Consider the following 19864-nt stretch of genomic DNA (forward strand, 5'->3'; position numbering starts at 1 on the left):
CCTAGAGCAGGAAAACTCTGTGCATTAGTCACCCCGGGCTGCGCAAGGAATCACCCCCAAAGTTCTCACAGTCACCCCTGTATTGTCTCGAGACAGGAGTCGGCTCCACGCGGGGGAGGGGGGCAGCTCGATGGCACAGATTGGGCTGAAGTTTTGCACAGGCGCTTGTGGCTGGTCCGGGCTCTGTAGACACGCCCCTGTCTCTCTCCTTTGGGGTCCTCACCCCAGGGACGTGTCGTCCCACCCTCTTTACACGAGACTGTCATCTCCTGGGGCCTCCCTCGATGGTGCCCCTCATCATTTCTGCCATGTTTTTCAGCTCCCACAGCTAATTCTGATTCATGGGGGAGAAGAGGACCCCGAGATGTGGCCAGGGTGGCCTCCAAAAGCAGCAGGGCCTCGAGCAACAGAATGTTCTAGTTTGAATCATTTCCTGCCTTCTACTAGTAATTTACTCTATTTTGTTTTGTTTTAGAGGATCACACCTGGCGGTGCTCAGGGCTGACTCCTGGATCAGTGCTCAGAGACCACTCCTGGCAGGGCTCATAGACCCTACGGGGCAATGGAGATCAAATCCACCACCTGCCAGGCAAGTGCCCTCCTGCCCCAGGATTTATTTGTTGTTCCTCTTCGAATTGATTTGAACTTTTTCTCTTGCCTGAAAGAGGCCTGTTATTGCTATGAATCTCCCCCTGTGTCCTTGAAATGCAGATGGTTGATTTTTCCTTCTCATTCATTTTGAGAAATCTTTTTCCATTCCCCTTTAATTTTCTTTTTCTTTTTGGGTCACACCCAGCGATGCTCAGGAGTTACTCCTGGCTTTGCACTCAGGAATTACTCCTGGCGGTGCTCGGAGGACCATATGGGATGCCGGGGATCGAACCCGGGTCGGCCGCGTGCAACGCAAACGCCTTACCCGCTGTGCTATCACTCCGGCCCCTCCTTTAATTTTTTTTAAAAGTAAGTAAATAAAAAAGTTTTAATTCTTGAGATAAAAATGTATTGTAATATTATATAACTCTTCTAATTTTGTCCAGTTCATGTGCCTCAAATCACCAGCAATCTATTATCAAAACATTTATATCTTTTTATTTTATTTTAATTAAAAATTTTTAAATCAAATCACTGTGAGATATGCAATATCTGAGTTCATGATTAAGTTTAGTCATACAGTGTTCCAACACTCATCCCTCCATCATCTCTCTCTCTCTCTCTCTCTCTCTTGGGCATTGTTTGCAATACAGATACTGAAAGGTTATCAGAAGTATCCCTTCACCTACATTTATTTATTTATTTTTTATTTTTTAAAATTTATTATTTTTTTATTAGTGAATCACCGTGAGGGTACAGTTGCAGATTTACATATTTTCGTGCTTGTCTTTCAGTCATACAATGCTCGAGTACCCATCCCTCCATCAGTGCCCATTCTCCACCAGCGATGATCCCAGTATCCGTCCCACCCTCCCCCACTCCACCACCCCCTTTTGTGGCAGGGCATTCCCTTTTGTTCTCTCTCTCCTTTCCTTCACCTACTTTTAGCATTCAGTTCTTGTCCAGTGTGATCCTTTCCAGCTATTCTTGACATACTTGACATACTCCCCTTCTCTATCTAACCTATCCTCAGCCCCTTACCCACTTATGGTTGATTCCAACTATTGACCAGTCCTAGCCCCAATTTTCCCTGGTTGTGTGGATATTAGTCTACATACATATTAGCCTACATACATATATATATATATATATATGCCACAAATGAATGCAGTCATTCTATATCTGTCACTCTCCTTCTGACTTAATTGATCCAGTTCTTTTTTTAAAAAATTTTTTAAATTTATTTCTTTTTTTAAAATAATGTCTGGACTAGGCCTTTATTTTTATTTATTTGTTTTTTATTTTTTTGCTTTTGGGTCACACCCGGCAATGCACAGGGGTTACTCCTGGCTCATGCACTCAGAAATTACTCCTGGTGGTGCTCAGGGGACCATATGGGATGCTGGGAATTGAACCCGGGTCGGCCACATGCAAAGCAAATGCCCTACCCGCTGTGCTATCACTCCAGCCCTGTGATCCAGTTCTTAATAGCCACATTTTGTTCAGTTTCCAGGCATCAGAGTTTTTCCCTGGCTTCTTTTTTGTTTGTTTTTGAGCCACACCCGGCAGTGCTCAGGGATCACTCCCTGCTCTGTGCAGGGATCAAACCCAGACCGTCTGCCTATAAGGCAAGCGCCTTCCCCAACTCCCTTCTGTGCTCTCATTCCAGCTCTTTCCAGCTTCTTGTTAGGGTTAATTTTTCCCGTTTTGGTCTGAGTGGATCCTTGGAGTGATCTGTGAATTGGATTTGTGAGTGGATTCCTGACTGGGATCTACCCTGGTGAACATTCCATGAGTGTGAGGAAACATATATTTGTATTTTTTTTGGTGTTTTTTTTTGGGGGGTCACACCTGGCAATGGTCATGGGTTATTCCTGGCTCTGCACTCAGGGATCACTTCTGGCGGTGCTCAGGGGACCATAGGGAATGCTGGAAATTGAACCCAGGTCAGTCTCGTGCAAGGCAAACGTCTAACCTGTTGTGCTATTGCTCTGGCCCATATTTAGCTTTTGGAGGATGAAAGTTCCTGGCTATGTCCGTGCACCACCTTCAGCCCCTGGCTAAGCCTTCCCACTGGTGTCTGGAATGTTCCTGGGCGTTCATTCTCTATATCCTGTACCCTGTCGTGCCTTTGTCCCCATGTCACCTTCTGGCTTTTTGAGTCAGTGTGTTTGCGCGTCTGTTTTCACTCTTTGAATGCAGGGATAGAGGAGTGTGGGTTTTATTATCCCTTCAGTAGAAAGGGTGTAGAGGTGTGTGATTATTGAGGCTCTGAGACCTGACAAAGGCCTCTGGTGACCAGGCCTTTTAGGGTTGCCGAGCCAGCAGTTACAATGATTGCTGGATAGAAGCTCAGGTTAGGGTTGCGGAGGTGGGGGGGAGGGAAACAAAATGGGTACCAAGGATGAGCTTCTTTTGTTTGATTTTAATTTGGGGTGCTGGCTAATGGGCGAGTTAGCTTTGAATGATCCCAGCCGGCTGCACACTTCTGAAATGTGTTCTCTTAAACATCCATGTTGTTTGTTGTCCAATAAACAGTTTAAAGCAAGTTACGTTATTGCCAGGGAGGCAAATGATCCAACGAGATTCATTAAATTCTCAGGTGAGTTCGAAACGGAATTGTGGGGCCGGAGTGATAGTCCAGGAAGTAGGGCACTTGCTTTGCCCTCGGCCTACTCAGGTTCGATTCCTGGTATTCTGAGTGATTCCCCAAACACTGCCAGGTGTGATTCCTGAGCGCAGAGCCAGGAGGAAGCCCTGAGCATTGTCAGGTGTGGCCCAAAAAGACAAAAAAAAAAAAAAAAGAAAAAGAAGAAAGGGGATTTGTCTGATGGTTAGGAGCCTGGGTGGTTGCTGTGGAATTCACACGGTTTTCTCCCAAGTTATTTGCTTTGGGCCAGTGACTCAGCCTTTCTGCGACACAGGGAAATGTGCTAATACTTCCTGGGCAAAGCTGGCTGAGGAAAAGATGGAGTTCACGAGGGAGCAGGGGACGGCAACCAGGTCTGTCAGCAATGAACCATCTGGCACCTGAGAACAGGATTCGGCTTTCACTCATAAAACTCTAAAGAAATGATGCCATTGGCTGGAGCAATAGCACAGCAGGGAAGGTGCCTGCCTTGCACGTGGCCAACCCAGGTTCCATCCTCGGCACCCCACAGTGTCCCCTGTGCACTACCAGGAGTAATAATTCTTTTTGTTTTTGTTTTGTTTTGTTTTGTTTTGGGCCACACCCAGTGATGCTCAGGGGTTACTCCTGGTTCTGCACTGAGGAATTATTCCTGGCAGTGCTCAGGGGACTATATGAGATGCTGGGGATCGAACCCAGGTCAGCCATGTGCAAGGCAAATGCCGTACCCACTGTGCTATCTCTCTGGCCCATCAGGAGTAATTCTTGAGTGCAGAGCCAGAGTAACCCCTGTAACTCCTGAGCATCACCAGGTGTGACCCAAAAAGCAAAACAAAACAAAACCAAAAAGGTTGGTTTAGGGGGCTGGAGCAATAATACGACGGGTTAGGGCATTTGCCTTGTACGTGGCTGACCCGGGTTCAATTCCCAGCATCCCATATGGTCCCCTGAGCATCACCAAGAGTGATTCCTGAGTGCATGAGCCAGGAGTAACCCCTGAGCATCACCCGGTGTGACCCAAAAAGAAAAAAAAAAAGGTTGGTTTGGGCCATATCCGGCAGTGCTCAGGGCTTTCTTCTGCCTCTTTGCTCGAGGATCACTCTCAGAGGGTCTCGGGGGACCCTATGTGGTGCTGGGGGCCTACAAACTTGGCTTAGGCAAAGGCCTAAGGCAAAGGCAAAGGCCTTAAGCCCTTTATGATTTTTATTATTATATTTATTTGGTTTGGGGGCCACACCGGGAGCACTCAGGGCTTCCTAGTGCTATTTGGGGGACCGTACACCGTGCAGGGTATTGGACCAGTCTCAGTCACACACAGGCCAGTGTCCCACCCCTGTGCCATCTCTCTGCTTCCCTCTGCCTTCTTTGGTGCCATAGAATGATTCTGTATTTTCTTCTCAATGTTGCTCCATTAGAGGTTCATCCTTTTGCCTTGCTGAAGGGGGTAGCCCAGGTCCTCCTGGGTCACTCCTGCTAACCCTTTCACCTGCAGAGGGCTTGGGGTGGACTCCAGAGTTTGGCTGCCACAATGAAGCTTCCACAGTGTGTTGGTCAGCTCTGGTGGTTTCCTGGCTCCTGGAGAAATTCCAGAATGTTTTTTTTGGGGGCGGGGGTCACACCCAGCAATGCTCAGGGGTTATTCCTGGCTCTGCACTCAGGAATTAGCCCTGGCGGTGCTCGGGGGACCCTATGGGATGCTAGGAATCGAACCCAGGTTGGTTGCGTGCCAGGTGAATGCCCTACCCACTGTGCTATCGCTCCAGCCCCCATGGGGAAAAACTATCTGGATCCCAAACCAGCAAGAAGTTTGAACGCCTTTGAAATATACACCCCTGAAGGCTGAGTTGAATTGACAAAAACTCAACCCGACTGAGCTGGGTCAGGGAGGGATATTACCCAATAGGGCAGAAGTATGAACGGGCAAAGGGACAAAGTGTCTGCCCTGCCCCCGCTTCAGGATATACCTCCAGCAACGGAATGGGACTGACCTGGCGCTACCCGATGGGAAGCAGCGGGGCCTCGTGGATTTCACTTTCCCATCTGTGAAATGGGCATCAGGGCAGCCAGAAAGGCAGCGCGAGATGTCAGCGAGGGGGAGAGGCCATACTCTGAGTCAGGCCCACGTCAGGACTGGACGGAGCCAATAAAGCAGTGACTGGGTGTCTTGGAATGAATGACAGAGGTGTCCCCGGCAAGCCCTGCCAGTTCCCTGAGGGGCGCAGGCGGTCAGAGGGAGGGGTGGGGTGGGCAGGAGGTGCGCCCCCTCCCTTTCTGGCTGGTTTGCAGTTGGGGCTGCCCCTCCCTCTGCCTTCCTGCCCCTCAACTTCCTCAAGGTCTTGCCTGGCTACAGCCACCTCTGCTTGAAGTCGATTCAGAGAGAGACATTCTGGGAAGAGAATTGAGTCCATTGAATTCATTGAACCCAGCCCCCTGCCCCCTCCCCCTCCCCCAAAGAAGATTACAACTGTGGAGATTGACAGGGTGGTCCAGTGGAGGGAGGGAGGCTGTAGGCTCAATCCCCAGCACGCCCCGACAAAAGCCGTCAGAACTATCCAATCTGCGAAAGCCTGATTCCCCACAGCTTTCCTTCCCGCCGTGGCCCTGGAGCCATGGAGCAAATGTGTTCATTGAACAAACCTCCTTAGGCACTTGAGGGTCAGAAAGCTAGGAACAGCAGGGAGGGCACTGGCCTTGCATGTAGCCGACCCAGGTTCCATGCCCAGCACCACATATGGTCTCCTGAGCACTACAGGCATGACCGCTGAGCACAGAGCCAGGGATAAGTTCCCCTAAGCACTGCCCAAGCAATTAGTTTGAGGGGCTAGAGCAATAGTACAGCAGGGAGGGTGTTTGCCCTGCACGTGGGGACCTGAGTTCGATCCCTGGCATCCCATATGGTCCCCGGAGCCCTGCCAGGAGTAATTCCTGAGTGTAGAACGAGGAGTAACCCCTGAGCATCACTGGTGTAACCCAAAAAGCAAAAAAAAAAAATTCCCTGAATATCAGTCCCTGTCATGTCCCCTGGACCATGGTCCACCCCCTCTTCTGTCTCTAAAACCACCAGAGCGGAGCACCCCCTTTCCTCTGTCCTGCTCTAACCCTCCTTCCTCTCAAACCTTGAGAGCACCCAAACCCCCTGGACCATGCCCGCCCCCATCAACCACCACAGTCTCATCCTATCTCGGGGGCTGTGTTGAATCACATCGGCAAATTCCTGGGGGACCCTGCGGTCCCAGAATAATAGATTCTGTGATGGGACATCGTTGGGGCGCAGTATCCAGCCCACAAATACAACATGTTTTGTTTGCTCCGGTCTCCCCGAGCCTGGAAGGGTGCTTGACATTGAATAAACACCTGAGTAAGAGTTTTGGATGGAGGGAGGTGAGGATAGGTGGTAGTGGATGGACAGACAGGTGGATGAATGGCAGGTGGATGGGTGGATAAGTGGGTGGATTTTAGATGGATGGTGGATGGATGCATGGATGGATGGTGGTGGACATTGAATAGATCAATGGGTTTTGGATGGATGAATGGGTGACAGGTGGATGGTGGTGAATGGGTGGGTGACGGGTGGATGGATGGATGAATGCGTGAGTAGATGGGTGGGTGGATAGGTGGGTGGATGGATGGGTGAATGGGTGGTGGGTAGGTGAATGGATAGATGGATGGTTTGGTGGATAGATGGGTAGATGGGTGGATAGATGGGTGGGTGAATGGGTGGGTGGATGAAGATGGATGAATGGATGGGTGAATAGGTGGGTGGGTAGATGGATGAATCAATGGGTTGGTGGGTGGATGGATAGGTGAGTGAATGGATGGGTGGGTGGGTAGATGAACGGATAGGGGATGGGTAGATGGAGGGGTGGATAGGTGGATGGAGGAGTGGGAGGAGGGGTGGGCAAATGGATGGGGTGGACAGATGGATGGATGGGAGATGGATGGAAGGATAGATAGGTAGATGGATAGATATATGGATAGGTAGATGGGTAGATGAAACAAAGGAACCGGAAGGACAAGATGGAGGTTTGGTGGAGCAGGTTTGGGGGAACTCTGGGCCAAGGAGGAAGCCCAGTCCAAAGCAGGAAGTAGGGACAGCACCCATGCCAAGGGCGGGAGGGTGACAGGATGGGACTGAGCACGTGGGACAGGCCGGTAGGAGGTGGAAGGTGAAACAGCAGCTGAACGCTGTGTTCTGCCTTCCTCCACCTCCTCTTCCCCCCGGGCCTTAGCTGGAGTCTGTGCGGGGAAGGCCCAGAGAGTTGGGGGGTCATGGGGATGCCCGACTGGCGCAGCCGGTTTGGCTGGTCCTGGCATCTTGGCAGAGGAGCGCTTGGCCCAGGTGAGGCTGTTCCTGGGAGCGCCTGGGGCGGGGGACCGCATGTACGGGGGTGGCATGGTCCCTTTCTTTTCGAGGTCCACCCCTGTGCCCTCCAGGGAGCAGGATTCAGCACCCCACGCCAGAAACTTCCAGCTTCTGCTGTACCCCCAGCGCCCCCTCCCCTCCCTCACACCCAGGGGCCCCAGCCCCCACTCTTGAGTGCCTTTACACACCGTCACCACTGAGCCTGGCGTCTCGGGTCCTTGCTATGCCCCCCTGGACCCCCACCCATGCACCGTTTCTCCTTCAGAGACAAGGCAGCTCGGAAGGAACCAGGCTCCCTGTTGCCCCCCCAGGCACCTGAACCCTGAGCCTCCGCCCCACCGCCATCTGCTCCCACACCAGGACCTGGAGCTGGGGGTCCAAGAGCACCCCCTGCCACCCCCCGCCCCCAGGTGCCATCCCCGCAGCTCGGCTGGGCAGGTGGCTGCGGTTAGTGCGTGTGTGGGGTGGGGCGGTCCCCGGTATCGGGCCGGGGCTGGCTCACCCCGGGGATGGAGTAATCGGGGTGGAGAGCCTTGAAGGTTTCTGCAACGCTGCACGCCCGAGATGTGCCCGCTGATTAGGGGGGCCAGGGGGCAGCGCCCTCACCCCACCCCACCCAGCTGCTGTCTTCCTTGTCCTTCTTGAAGTATCTGTGAGAGCCTTGGGGACCAGGCAGCCCCCCGCACCCATCACCCACTCTTTCCCATCCAACCCAGCCCCCTCTCCACCCCCCTCAGGGCCCTCAGACACCCAGTTTCACCTCTGGCGTCATCACAGGAGTCCAGACTCAGACTGCAGCCCCTCCCCCTCAGACTCCCAGCTCCTCCTTCTTCAGACTTAGAGTCCAAACCCTCAGACCCTCCTCCCTCAGACCCCTGGGTCTTCCTCCCTCAGACCCTCACACCCTCCTCCCTCAGACCCCTGGGTCTTCCTCCCTCAGACCTTCACACCCTCCTCCCTCAGACCCCTGGGTCTTCCTCCCTCAGACCCTCACACCCTCCTCCCTCAGACCCCTGGGTCTTCCTCTCTCAGACCCTCACACTCTCCTCCCTAAGGCCATCAGACCCTCTTCCCTCAGACCCCCAGGTCTTCCTCTGTCAGACCCTCACAGCCTCCTTCCTCAGACCTTCATAGCCTCCTCCCTCAGTTCCTCAGACCCTCCTCCCTCTGACCCTAGCCCTTTTTTCCCCTCAAACCAGGAATTCCTGCTGTCTCAGACCTTTATACCTGGAGTCTAGACCCTCAGCTTCTCCCCTCTCAGACTCATCCCTCCTCCCTCAGACCTGGGGTCCAGACACAAGCCCCCTCCTCCCTCAGGTCTCCAGCCCAGCACACGTGCTACTCCCCCCCCCCGCCCCAAATGTCTTTTTAGGTCCTGCTGAGGCCTCACCTGCCCTGGGAGCAAGCCTCAGTTCGGCTTCTGCTCTCAGCCTTTGGAGGCAAAGGTTGATCCAGAGGTCACCGTGGCTCTGATTCGGAGGCAACATGATCTGGATACCGTCAGAGTCATGTCTCAAGGGCCAATCAACACAGCCTGGGGTTCCTGAAGGGCCCCCCCCAGACACAGGGACGACACAGGGAGCTTCCACTTCTTCCCGCTCTGTCTGGGCAGGGCCTTTGCAGGGACACATAAGGGGGATGTCCTCCTGGGGGCGTCTGCCCAGGCCCCTCACCCTCCCTAACACTAAACCCTCAGCTCCTAGGACCCAGGTATGCAGAGGGCAGTGTATAAAAATAAAAAGAAAGGGCATGGGCGAGGGAAGGGACGCCTCACCGCACCGTGCCAGGCACAGGGCCTAAGGCAGCAGCCGTCTCTCCCGCCACCCGAGTTCGGTAGTCTCCGGGCACTTCCCCCACCCCGGGGAGGTTGATGGCGAAGATGTGGCAGGCGAAGGAAGGAACGGAGCCATGATGGTTGGTCTCACTTGCAGTTTATTCCAGTCTTCTCTCTATACACTCTCCCCGACCTCTCTACACCTTTCCGCCCTCTATACACTTTCCTGCCTCTATACACTTTCCACCTCTATACACTTTCCACCCCATGACCAAGCTCTTAACATATAGTTAAGCATGAGGCACCTTGGCCAGGCCCATCTCGATGCCAGGGTAGCACACAACTTACCGCTTGCCCTGGGTCCTTCTTCGTCCCACGTTGGGACCCTGCATTTTAGAGGGCTAGGAACTGAGGGCAACCAAGGCTACAGTTAAGAAAGCAGATGCCCGGGAATTAATAATATTCAAAGCCAATTAAATCCCAATTGCAAAGGCATAATATTAAATGCCTTCCTCTGTCCATACAAAAAGAAATGGCTATAAACTAAACTATTCAAAAGACAGGAAGAGAGGAGAAAGACAATATCTCACTCATACATATAAAATCATAGATTTAACTCATCAAAAATACTTTGCCATATAACTGAAAACCCAATACCAGAAGGATAGTTATTACAGGTACTATGAATTTACAAATCCATTATTCTAACTGTTCATATATATATTATATGCTAACAAATTATTTTTAACATTATCCCATGAAAATTCAGTCAAATTTTACAGCATAAGTGTTATACAAAATAAAGCATTATTCCAATCTACAGGAAATCAAAAGGGTGCACAAGCTAAAACAGGAAGAGTTAAATTTCTGTTAAAATACATCAGGTTAAAAATCCAAATTAAAATGAAGCAGTAAGAAAAAATCTATTGCATCCATACACTGATTATCTTTAAATTGCCATTCCAGGCTTATTTCTTCTCTTTTGTCTGTATGAACATAACTTTGATGGGCGTGGCCGATATACCTAAGCTCCTAGTGGAAAGGGGAGAAAGGACGAACCAATGATATACAACAGGGCAGTGCCCCAAGGGCCAGGGATGGCCCCTCCCCAAGGCTTGCATTTTGGACTCACCCAAACAAACACCTCCAGCAACTAGACCCTCCCTTGGGTGGTCTCTGCCCTGTTTCCTTCCCAGGATAACCAATGGACCCCAGAAAGGCCCCGAATTCACAGGGCACCCTGAACGCATAGACCAACTCATGGCACCTTAGCTCTGGGCCCTTTCAGACCTTGTCTTGCCACTTTCTAGTGTTGATCCCTCCTGGCCGTGCTGGAGAGACCCCAGGGGTCCCAGGATGGAACCTGGCCTCCACTGTGCAAGGCTCCGCTCCATACAGCCCACGGAGCGCTCTTCAGACTGGCTGCCGTGGCTTTAAGCAAAAACATCTGATTTGCTGGGGGAATACTTTTTTTTTATCCAAGTTATCTGAAATGCCAGCATTTTATTTTATTTTATTTTTAATTTTATTGAATCACCGTGAGATAGTTACAAGCTTTCATGTTTGGGTTACAATCACACAATGATCAAATACCCATGCCTCCACCAGTGCACATTCCCCATCACCAATATCCGGGGTATACCCCCCCTTTCCCACCCTCCCCCTGCCTCCATGGCAGACAATATTCCCCACACTGTTTCTCTACTTTTGGGCATTATGGCTTGCAACACAGACACTGAGAGGTCATCATGTTTGGTCCATTATCTATTTTTGAATGCCAGCATTTTGACTTAGAAACAATGTGAGGGGGCTGGAGAGATAGCACAGCGGGTAGGGCGTTTGCCTTGCACGCGGCCGACCCGGGTTCAAATCCCAGCATCCCATATGGTCCCCTGAGCACGGCCAGGGGTAATTCCTGAGGCAGAGCCAGGAGTAACCCCTGTGCATCGCCAGGTGTGACCCAAAAAGCAAAAAAAAAAAAAAAAAAGAATCCAGAATTTGATCCTTGTTTCTGCATGGCCCGCGGAGCACAGAGCTAGGAGTCACCTCCCAGTACCACATAAAACAAAGCAAGCAACCCAAAACAAAAAACCTTTCTTTGGGGCCGGAGCGATAGCACAGTGGGTAGGGTGTTTGCCTTGCACTCGGCCAACCCGGGTTCGATCCCCGGCATCCCATATGGTCCCCCAAGCACCGCCAGGAGTAATTCCTGAGTGCAAAGCCAGGAGTAACCCCTGAGCATCGCTGGGTGTGACCCAAAAAGCAAAAAAAAAAAAAAAAAAAAAACAATGTGAGATTTTTGTTTTGCTTTGGTTTGGTTTTGGGGCCACACATTGCAGTGTTTAGTGTCCACTTCTGGCTCGGCACTCAGGAATTAGTCCCCGCAGTGTTGGGGGAGCCTATAGGACTGCAGGGATCGAAGCTGGGTTGGCCCCATGTAAGGCAAACACCCCCCCACACACACACACTGTCCTATTGCTCCGACCCCAATATGAGATTTTTGGAAAGACCTTATCAAGTTTGGATGCTCAGTTTTCAAGGGTTACATTGAAAGAAGCATCTTTTTTGTTGTTTGTTTGCTTGGGGGTCTTACCCAACAGTGCTCAGGGGTTACTCCTGGCTCTGCACTCAGGAATTACTTCTCTGGCAAAATCTCTCAAAAGAGCAACACAGAATACCCTGAAGAGATGACTCTGGACCCCGAAGTCACTGTCCAGTTAAAAAAATGAAATTAACCGCAGCTGAAAATCTTATTTAAAATTTTGGAATCCCTGAAGTGTATGGGTGCATTTGTGGCTGCGTGACATTTTGTATGTTGGTAATCTTTCCTATTAGTGCCTATTGGCTCCAGAATGAGATACAACAGTCTCCACACATTTTCCTCTAAGGAAACTATATTGGATCATTTTTAGCGGATTATTCATAACAAGCAATACAAAATAAATTGTCAGTACAACTTTGGGGGCAGGGTTTGGTGGTCAGGGTGGAAACATTTGAAATATGGTGGTGGATAGGTGTAATGGTAGTGGTATTGGTGTTGGAATATTAAATGTAACAAATTATTGTGAACAGCTTTGTCACTGTCACTCCGTTGCTCGATTTGCTCAAGTGGGCACCAGTAAAGTCTCCATCGTGAGACTTGTTGTTACTGTTTTTTTGGCATATCGAATACACCACGGTTAGCTTGCCAGGCTCTGCTGTGGGGGCGAGATACTCCCGGTAGCTTGCTGGGCTCTCTGAGAGGAACGGAGGAATCGAACCCAGGTTGGCCGAGTGCAAGGTGAATGCCCTACCCACTGTGCTATTGCTCCAGCCCATGAGAACAACTTTATAAAAGTAAAATTAAAAATTTTTTAAAAAAAGGAATTACACCTTGTGAATCCAGAGGACTATATGGGATGCTGGGAGCTGAACCCAGGTTGGTTGTTGCAAGGGAAACACCCTCCCCGCTGTACTATTATTGCTCCTATCCCTGAAATAAACATCTTACCCAAGCATCACCCCTGCCTTTAAAAGAACTGTTTTTTTCAGGTTTCTTGGGGGATGGAGGCTTGGTGTTGGTTTTGGAGGCCCCGTTTGGCAATGCTGGCGCTGGTGACAGAACCAGGCTTCCTTCAGTGAAAAGCCTGTGTGTGCTCTCACCCTCTGAGCACTCCCCAGTGCCTGTGTTTCTGTTTGTCCAGTTCAAAAGAAGCACTGGAATTCATGTCCTTGTAGCACCCTGGCCTGGTCAGCCTCTATGAGGCACTGGGTTTGATCCCAGCAAAAGAAAATAAAATAGTGGAATTAAAGTCTGACTCAGTAAGATCCCCCAGAGTTGAACATGCCCACACTGTGCCATGTGCAGCACACTTCCAGTGCTTGGCAGCCCGTTTGGAGCTGAGTTACCAGTGTTGTTTGTGGGTTCAGTGCCAGGATCTAGATTAGAAGATTCTCCAGATGTTAGTCAGATGAATGGATGCATGGATGGATGGATAAATGAACAATTGGATGGATAGATAAGGGGATGGATGAATTGGTAGGTGGATGGATGGATGAATGGAAGGATGAATGGATGGATGGATGGACGGACGAAGGGACGGATGGACAGACGAATGGACGGATGGATGGGTGGATGGATGGATGGATGGACAGACGGATGGACGGACAGATGGGTATGTTGATAGTGGATAGACAGGTGTATGAGTGGTGAATAGCTGACTGGTTGGCTGACTGGGTGGATGATGGATAGATGAGTGGATGGATGAGTAGTGAATGGGTGATGAATGGTGGATGGATGAATTAATGAGGGGTGGATAGGTGGGTGGATTGATGGTAGATGGATGAATGGATGGATGAGTGGATGAATGGATGGATGGAGGGATGGATGGATGGGTGGATGGATGGAGGGATGGATGGGTGGATGGATGGGTGGGTGGGTGGATGGATGGGTAAAGGAATGGGTGGATGGGTGGATAGGTGATGGAGGAGTGAAAGAATGGACAGATGATGAATGGATGATGGCTGGCTGGATGAGTGGCCAGATCAACTCCAGCTGTCACTGGGTTTCCCACTTTCCCCTCTCCCTTCTGTGTCTCTCCTGTACCAGGTCACCAACTCCTGTCCTGAGGTGGCCTTCCCACAGTGTGGCTTCTCTGGTGTCTTCTGGATCACCTATGCCCTTCCTCATATTCTGTCCAACAGCATGAGACCTGGGGGCGACCAGCTCAACACAGCCCGAGACTGACTAACTACAGATGGTTAATGGCATGGTCAATAAACATTAGACAAGTTTATTCTGGGCAACGGTGATTGTCTAGAGGAAGGCAGAAGGGAAGATCAATGGTCGCATGGCTACGTGCAGCTTCATGCGCCACAAAGTTGGAGTCTAAACTACTCTATACAGAAACAAAACTTACTTCCTTATTGGCTTCTGTCCACTCTGGTCCCTGGCAAATTATTAATCTATGATCATTCTCTTCTGTTCTCCGGAAATCATCAGGCCCCTGGCAACAGCCTTAGGCCTTTGTCTGGACTCAGGTCCCAAAGCCCTGTTGCCTCTCAGAAACCCTGAGGCACTCCCAAGGGTTCCTCGGCCCAGGTGGCTGAGGAGTTGCTCCAACAAACCCCAGCACTGAGGAGCTGGAACCTTGAGTGCTGCACCCCGGCATTGCTCCACCTTTCTTCCTTTCTCTTTTTTTTTTCTTGGGTGGGAGCACACCCAGTAGAGCTCAGGGGTTACTCCAGGCTCTGTGCTCAAAAGTGGTGTTCAGGACCAGGGATCAAACCAGCATTGGCTACATGCTAAGTCAGTGCTCTCACCCCAAGATGATTGAATTTCCCCATTTTTTGGGGGGAATTCAATCAACTCCTTCTTTCTACATCCTAGGGCGTGCCCTCCAGCTTCCCTCACACCAGGACAAAGCTCCTTTCCCACCAGTCATATTTATTGAACAGCCCTGAGTTTTAAGAATGCCACTTAGAGACAGAAGGCGACTCCAGGTTGTATCTCAAAAGCGCAGAAGCAACCAACGAGGCCCAGAGGAAAGTGATGAGGTACCAAACACCAGCAGAAGTGAAACTGAGCAAGTTAGATGGAGATGGTGGTGGGAGCAATAGGGGATGGGGGCCAGGCCAATTTGGAGGAAACTCTAGGTGTGTGTACAGGGGGGGGGGGGGACTGACACATACTATGTCAAACATGGAGTGGTAGGTGCAAAGGCCCTGGGGTCAGCGCATTTCTGGAGCCACTAAGCCTCCTGGCCTGGCTGATTCTTTGCCAAGGTTCAGCTCAGCCTCTGGGCCTTCCTTGTCCTTTTCAGGTTCTCCTGTCACAGGGCTGCCTCCCAAACTTTCCTTCTCCTGCGCATCTCTGGAACCCAGGTTCTCCTTCCAACACCCACACATCCCCTTCCCCATGAGTTTCTAAGCACAAGGCATGGTGAGACCTGGAGACTGTCCCGGCACATCCCCATGGTGGCCGTGGGAAGGACAGGGACCTGTTGTCACCTCCTCAGAGGCAAGAACAAAAGGTCATTGAAGATGACAAAAAATGAAGGAAGCAGCCAGCCTGGGGTGGGCCAGGCCATCTGTCTGGCTCCGTGGACACCGTCATGTCTGAAGTCCATTCATTCCCCTGGGGGATCTTCGGGCTCCACAGCCCCGTGGGAAGGTCGGGGCTCACTCTCACGGTCCCCGAGGCTGGTTCGAAGTCGGCAATGGAGGAAGGGCTCAGAAGGAGGCGGCTTCAGGCCAGACACCCGCTGCTGGCCGGCCTTGAAACCAGGCAGGCTCCCTCCGCGTTCAGCTGGTGTTCCCCTGAGCCACTGTCCCTGTCCCCACCTGAGTCAGCTAAGGGGGGCTCACGTGGTGCTTTTGTCCATTTGTTTCTGCAGTGGTGCTGGCGGCTGTTCTACTAAGGGGACGTTATGGTGCCGGGGATCAAACCCAAACCCTTGCTTCTGTCACGCATCTCCCGGGTTCCGGAGAGCGACAGTTTCCTGGGTTGGTCATTTTTCATCCAACCCAACTTTCTCCAACACAGTCTAGAATCCTGAGGGAATATTCTAGAAGGACCCCTGCTCCTCTCCACTGTTAGTGCTCACCACCATGAAGTATCCTGGGGAACTTTTTTTTTTTTTTTTTTGCTTTTTGGGTCACACCCGGCAATGCACAGGGGTTACTCTTGGCTCTGCGCTCAGGGATTACTCCTGGCGGTGCTCAGGGGACCATATGGGATGCTGGGAATCGAACTTGGGTCGGCTGCATGCAAGGCAAACACCCTACCCACTATGCTATCACTCCTCCAACCCCAGAACCTTATTTTCTTTTTGGGCTTGACTTGCTTGGCTATTTTTTTCAAACCAATGTAGATATTCTTCTTCAGGTGAGAGTAGGTCCCCAAACAGACTCCGAAAGCCAGTGATCCTCAGCCGAGCATGCTGGGGGCTTCCGTGTGAGCCGGAGGGGCTGGGGGCAGCTGTTCAGTGGGGCCTGGGACCTTCTTATCTGTCTCTCTCTGTGTCCCTCTCTCCTCTGTCCCTCTTCTCTCTCCCCTCTCTCTCTCCTCTCTCCTTTCCCTCTCTCTCTCCTCTTTCCTTCTCTCTCTTCCTCTTTCTTTCTCCCTCTGTCTCACTTTCCCCTCTCCTCTCTCTCCCTTTTTCTCTCTCCCTCTTTCTCTCTCTCCTTCTCTCTCTTCCTCTCTTTCTCTCTCTCCTCTCTCTTTCTCTCTTCTCTCTCCCTCTTTCTCTCTCCTTTTCTCTCCCCCCACTCCTCTCTCTCTCCCACTCTCTCCCTCCATCTCTGCTGTTCCGCTCACTTGCTTGCCCTGGGCCCCAGCTGGCTCTGTACATTCTTTCCCGGTGACTGCAGGAACCCGCGTGAATGCCCCAGTGAGCCCAGAGCAGCCTGTCGGGCAGGACATGGCTGGGAGCCACCGGCTGGAAGGTTCCAGGCGGCTTGACTCTGTTCCCCGCACGTGGCCCTGCCCCACTGGGCGGTGCCCTGGGCCTCTCCCGAGGGAGGCGTGGGCCAGGCCGGGAGAACCGGCTGCTGCCCCTCCCCTTGGCGGAGGTAGGCACGGCTGGGCCCCGGGTGGCAGAGCTTCGAGGCTCAGCGCGGGCACACACCTGGCCTCCCGGCGCCACCATGGAGAACCTGACCAAGGACGTATGGGAGACCTTCGGGAAGTCGGAAGTCAGGTGAGTGCCAGCCCTGGGTGTCCCTGCCAGGAGCCTGTGCTGGCCACTGCCCGGCAGGGGCCTCTTGCCTGGGGGAGGAGGTCAGCAGGCTGAGTCCTCCAGGAATGCTTGTGGGGGGGTATGACGGTCCCCCAGCCCAGCAGCGGGGTCCTCATGCTGTCTTCTTGTGGGGTGAGAGCAGCTGATGTGCCAGAGCCTCAGGGACCTTGTGCCCCCTCCTCTCTGGGCACCCCCTGATGCAGCCCAGTGGGGTGAGGCTTTCTCTCAACTGCCGGGTCTCAGAGGAGAGACCAGGGTTCCGGGGAGGGTTCCCCCAGGCTCGTGGGGGAGGGCAGGGCTCACCTGCTCTGTGCTCGGGAGTGAATCCAAGGGAACTCGCTTTCTAGAAGGGCAAACTGAGGCTGAGAGACGGTGCCATGACCTCCATCATATTTGAGCCTCCAGAGTGTGTGGTGACACTTGTTTTGGGCACCCCCAGTCATGCAGCTTGCTACCGTGCGCCCTTGGACAGAGAGGAGCCTACAGAGGCTCAGAGAGGGGTGCAGTCTGCCTGAGGCCACACAGCAAACTGCTTAGATGCTGCACAACCTGGGCTATTTTGCACTCTGCCAAAAGAGTCTCTACCCCATTCCCAGGCACCCCACCACCGCCTCCACCATGCACCCTGAACTGCCCTGGTTAGTACCATCCGGGGACTTCTTTTCTTCACCCAGGAGCCAGGCATGCAGAGCTGCTGAGAGCTGATGGCTGGTTCAGGGCGATGGAAAACGTCCAGGCTGGTCTCAGCTTGGCGGGGGAGGAGAGAGTCTGGCCCTACGTTCTCTCTCCAGTCTCTTGGGCTCGGCATCCTCTCCCTCCAGGCTGCCCTCCTGGGTTGCCACCCTTGGGAAGACTTGCTCCGCCCACCTCCCTCGGGTCCTCCCTCCTCCCCACTCCCTGCTCGTAGCCGCTGACCATGGAGCCTGGCCCTTGCTCAGTTCGAGATCTGATCCACGCCCTGGCTCTCTCCTGGCTTCAGTTCCTTTCATCTGAGAGATGGGCACAGACACGAGGCACCCCAGATCCTCCTGGGGACATCTGTGGCCCTCTGGGTGCTCCAGAGATGGTTGTTTCTTCCCAGAATCCCCCACCTCCAGGCTCCTCAGCCACACAAGGTTCCTCACTGACCTCAGCTCCTCCAGTTTCCACCCTCCATCTCTTGTCCCCCGCCGCTGTTTATATCGTCCTCTGCTTCCCTACTCAGCTAGGCACCCCCATTCCTCTGGACCCTGCCCCTGGCCCTTTCCTGCCCTCTGTGTCTCCATCCTTAACTTCATTCCACCTTTTTGCTCCTGGGGCATGGGTCCTAGGCCCTTGCACAGGCCCCAGGCCTTTGCACATGCCATTCCTCCCCAGGAAGTCCCAGAGAAAGCTTTTCCCGCTTCCACATGGACAGTCTCCTGGCTCAACCCCAGCGCCTGCCCCTTCTGTGGCTATTCAGTGCCTGGGGCCTCACATTCAGCCAGACAGACTCTTACTCCCCCAGAAACACTTAATAGCAATAAAGACAGCAGCTTGGCTTCGAGCTGGGAGCAGGTCTAGAGCTCTAGCACAGCAGGGAGGGCGTTTGCCTGGCATGCAGCTGACCTGGGTTCGATTCTTGGCATCTCAAAGGGTCCTCTGAGCCCTGCCAGGAGTGAACCCTGAGCACAGACCCAGGAGTCAACCCTGAACATCACCTTCCCCCCTCCACGAGATAAATTAAATAAATAAAACGGGATTCCTGAGCCCTTCGGGGTGGGGTGGGGCAAAAAGTAATAAAACAGGGGAGATCTGGGATCCTGCTCTCATGCACCCCATTCCCTCTGCCCCCCTCTCTTTGGCCATGAGGACTCCGGGCTACCTCCGCTGGGTGCTGTTGCTGCCCCCAGTTCTTAGGCAGGCCCCCTCTGCAGCTCAGGAAGTTTCTGAATGGAGGGGTGGGCCCTCGTAGGCTGAGCAGGGCACTGACCCGGCTGTGAGTCAGTGAAGGGTTAAGGAAGAGGCGGGAACGAGCTGGAATCCCGAGGGCAAAAGGACAGGTGAAGAGCTGGGTTACAGGGGACAAAAGACGGGAAATTTCCACCGTGGTGCAATTAATTGATTGCCCAAATATCCAACACTGGGGTCACCCAACCTGGGACCTACTGCTGAGTGCCCAAGCACACCCCAGAGTGAAGAAGGGAAGCGCACGAAACCCTCGTCCAGTGCCCCACTCCCCACAAATCAGAATAAAGAACAGCCCGTGGTGGTTTGGGTTTTTTGTTTTGTGAGCCACACCCAATGATGATCAGGGCTTCCTGATAGCTCTGTGCTCAGAAATCACTCCTGGCGGCGCTCTAGGGACCCTCCTGAGGTGCCGGGGACTTGGTCACATGCAAGGCAAAAACACCGTCTCCTCTGTCCTGTCGCTCCAGCCCCGAGACAACAATCTTAAAACAGCAAGTGATGAGACAGGATTAAATCCCGAGGAGGAGGCAGGGGACATGAAGGACAAACTTGGAACGTTCTAGGCCCCGGGGCTGGCCGGGGCTGAAGGAAGGGGAATTCTGAAGGGACATAACGTTTTGTGGTGGTTGTTTGAGGGACCACCCCGGTGGGTGCAGGCACAGTGTGGGGGTCACCCATGAATTGGGGGGATGGAGTACAGGCTTCCCACATGCAAAGCATTTGCCAAGCCCCCTCTCATCCTCCGTGCACCCAGAAAATAAGAGTTTGGGCCAAGGTCAAGGTTAGAAGCTGCAGGTGGATAGGAAAGAGTTTAATCTCAGTTTCCGGAAGATAGAATCTGAGGACGCAGCTTGCGGGGA

General features: G+C 52.5%; 1 protein-coding gene across 1 annotated transcript in view; it reads left to right on the forward strand.

The window, feature by feature from the left end:
* The window catches only part of SULT2B1 (sulfotransferase family 2B member 1), a 60669-nt gene that overhangs the window by 19433 nt on the left and 21372 nt on the right, over positions 1-19864 (forward strand). The window contains exon 2 of the mRNA XM_004619725.2: positions 16708-17036. Coding sequence (XP_004619782.1) covers positions 16984-17036 — 53 coding nt within the window. The 5' untranslated portion in view covers positions 16708-16983. The remainder of the gene's footprint in view (positions 1-16707; positions 17037-19864) is intronic.

The sequence above is a fragment of the Sorex araneus genome, chromosome 8 (genome assembly GCF_027595985.1).
Source record: "Sorex araneus isolate mSorAra2 chromosome 8, mSorAra2.pri, whole genome shotgun sequence".
Lineage (NCBI taxonomy): Eukaryota > Metazoa > Chordata > Mammalia > Eulipotyphla > Soricidae > Sorex > Sorex araneus.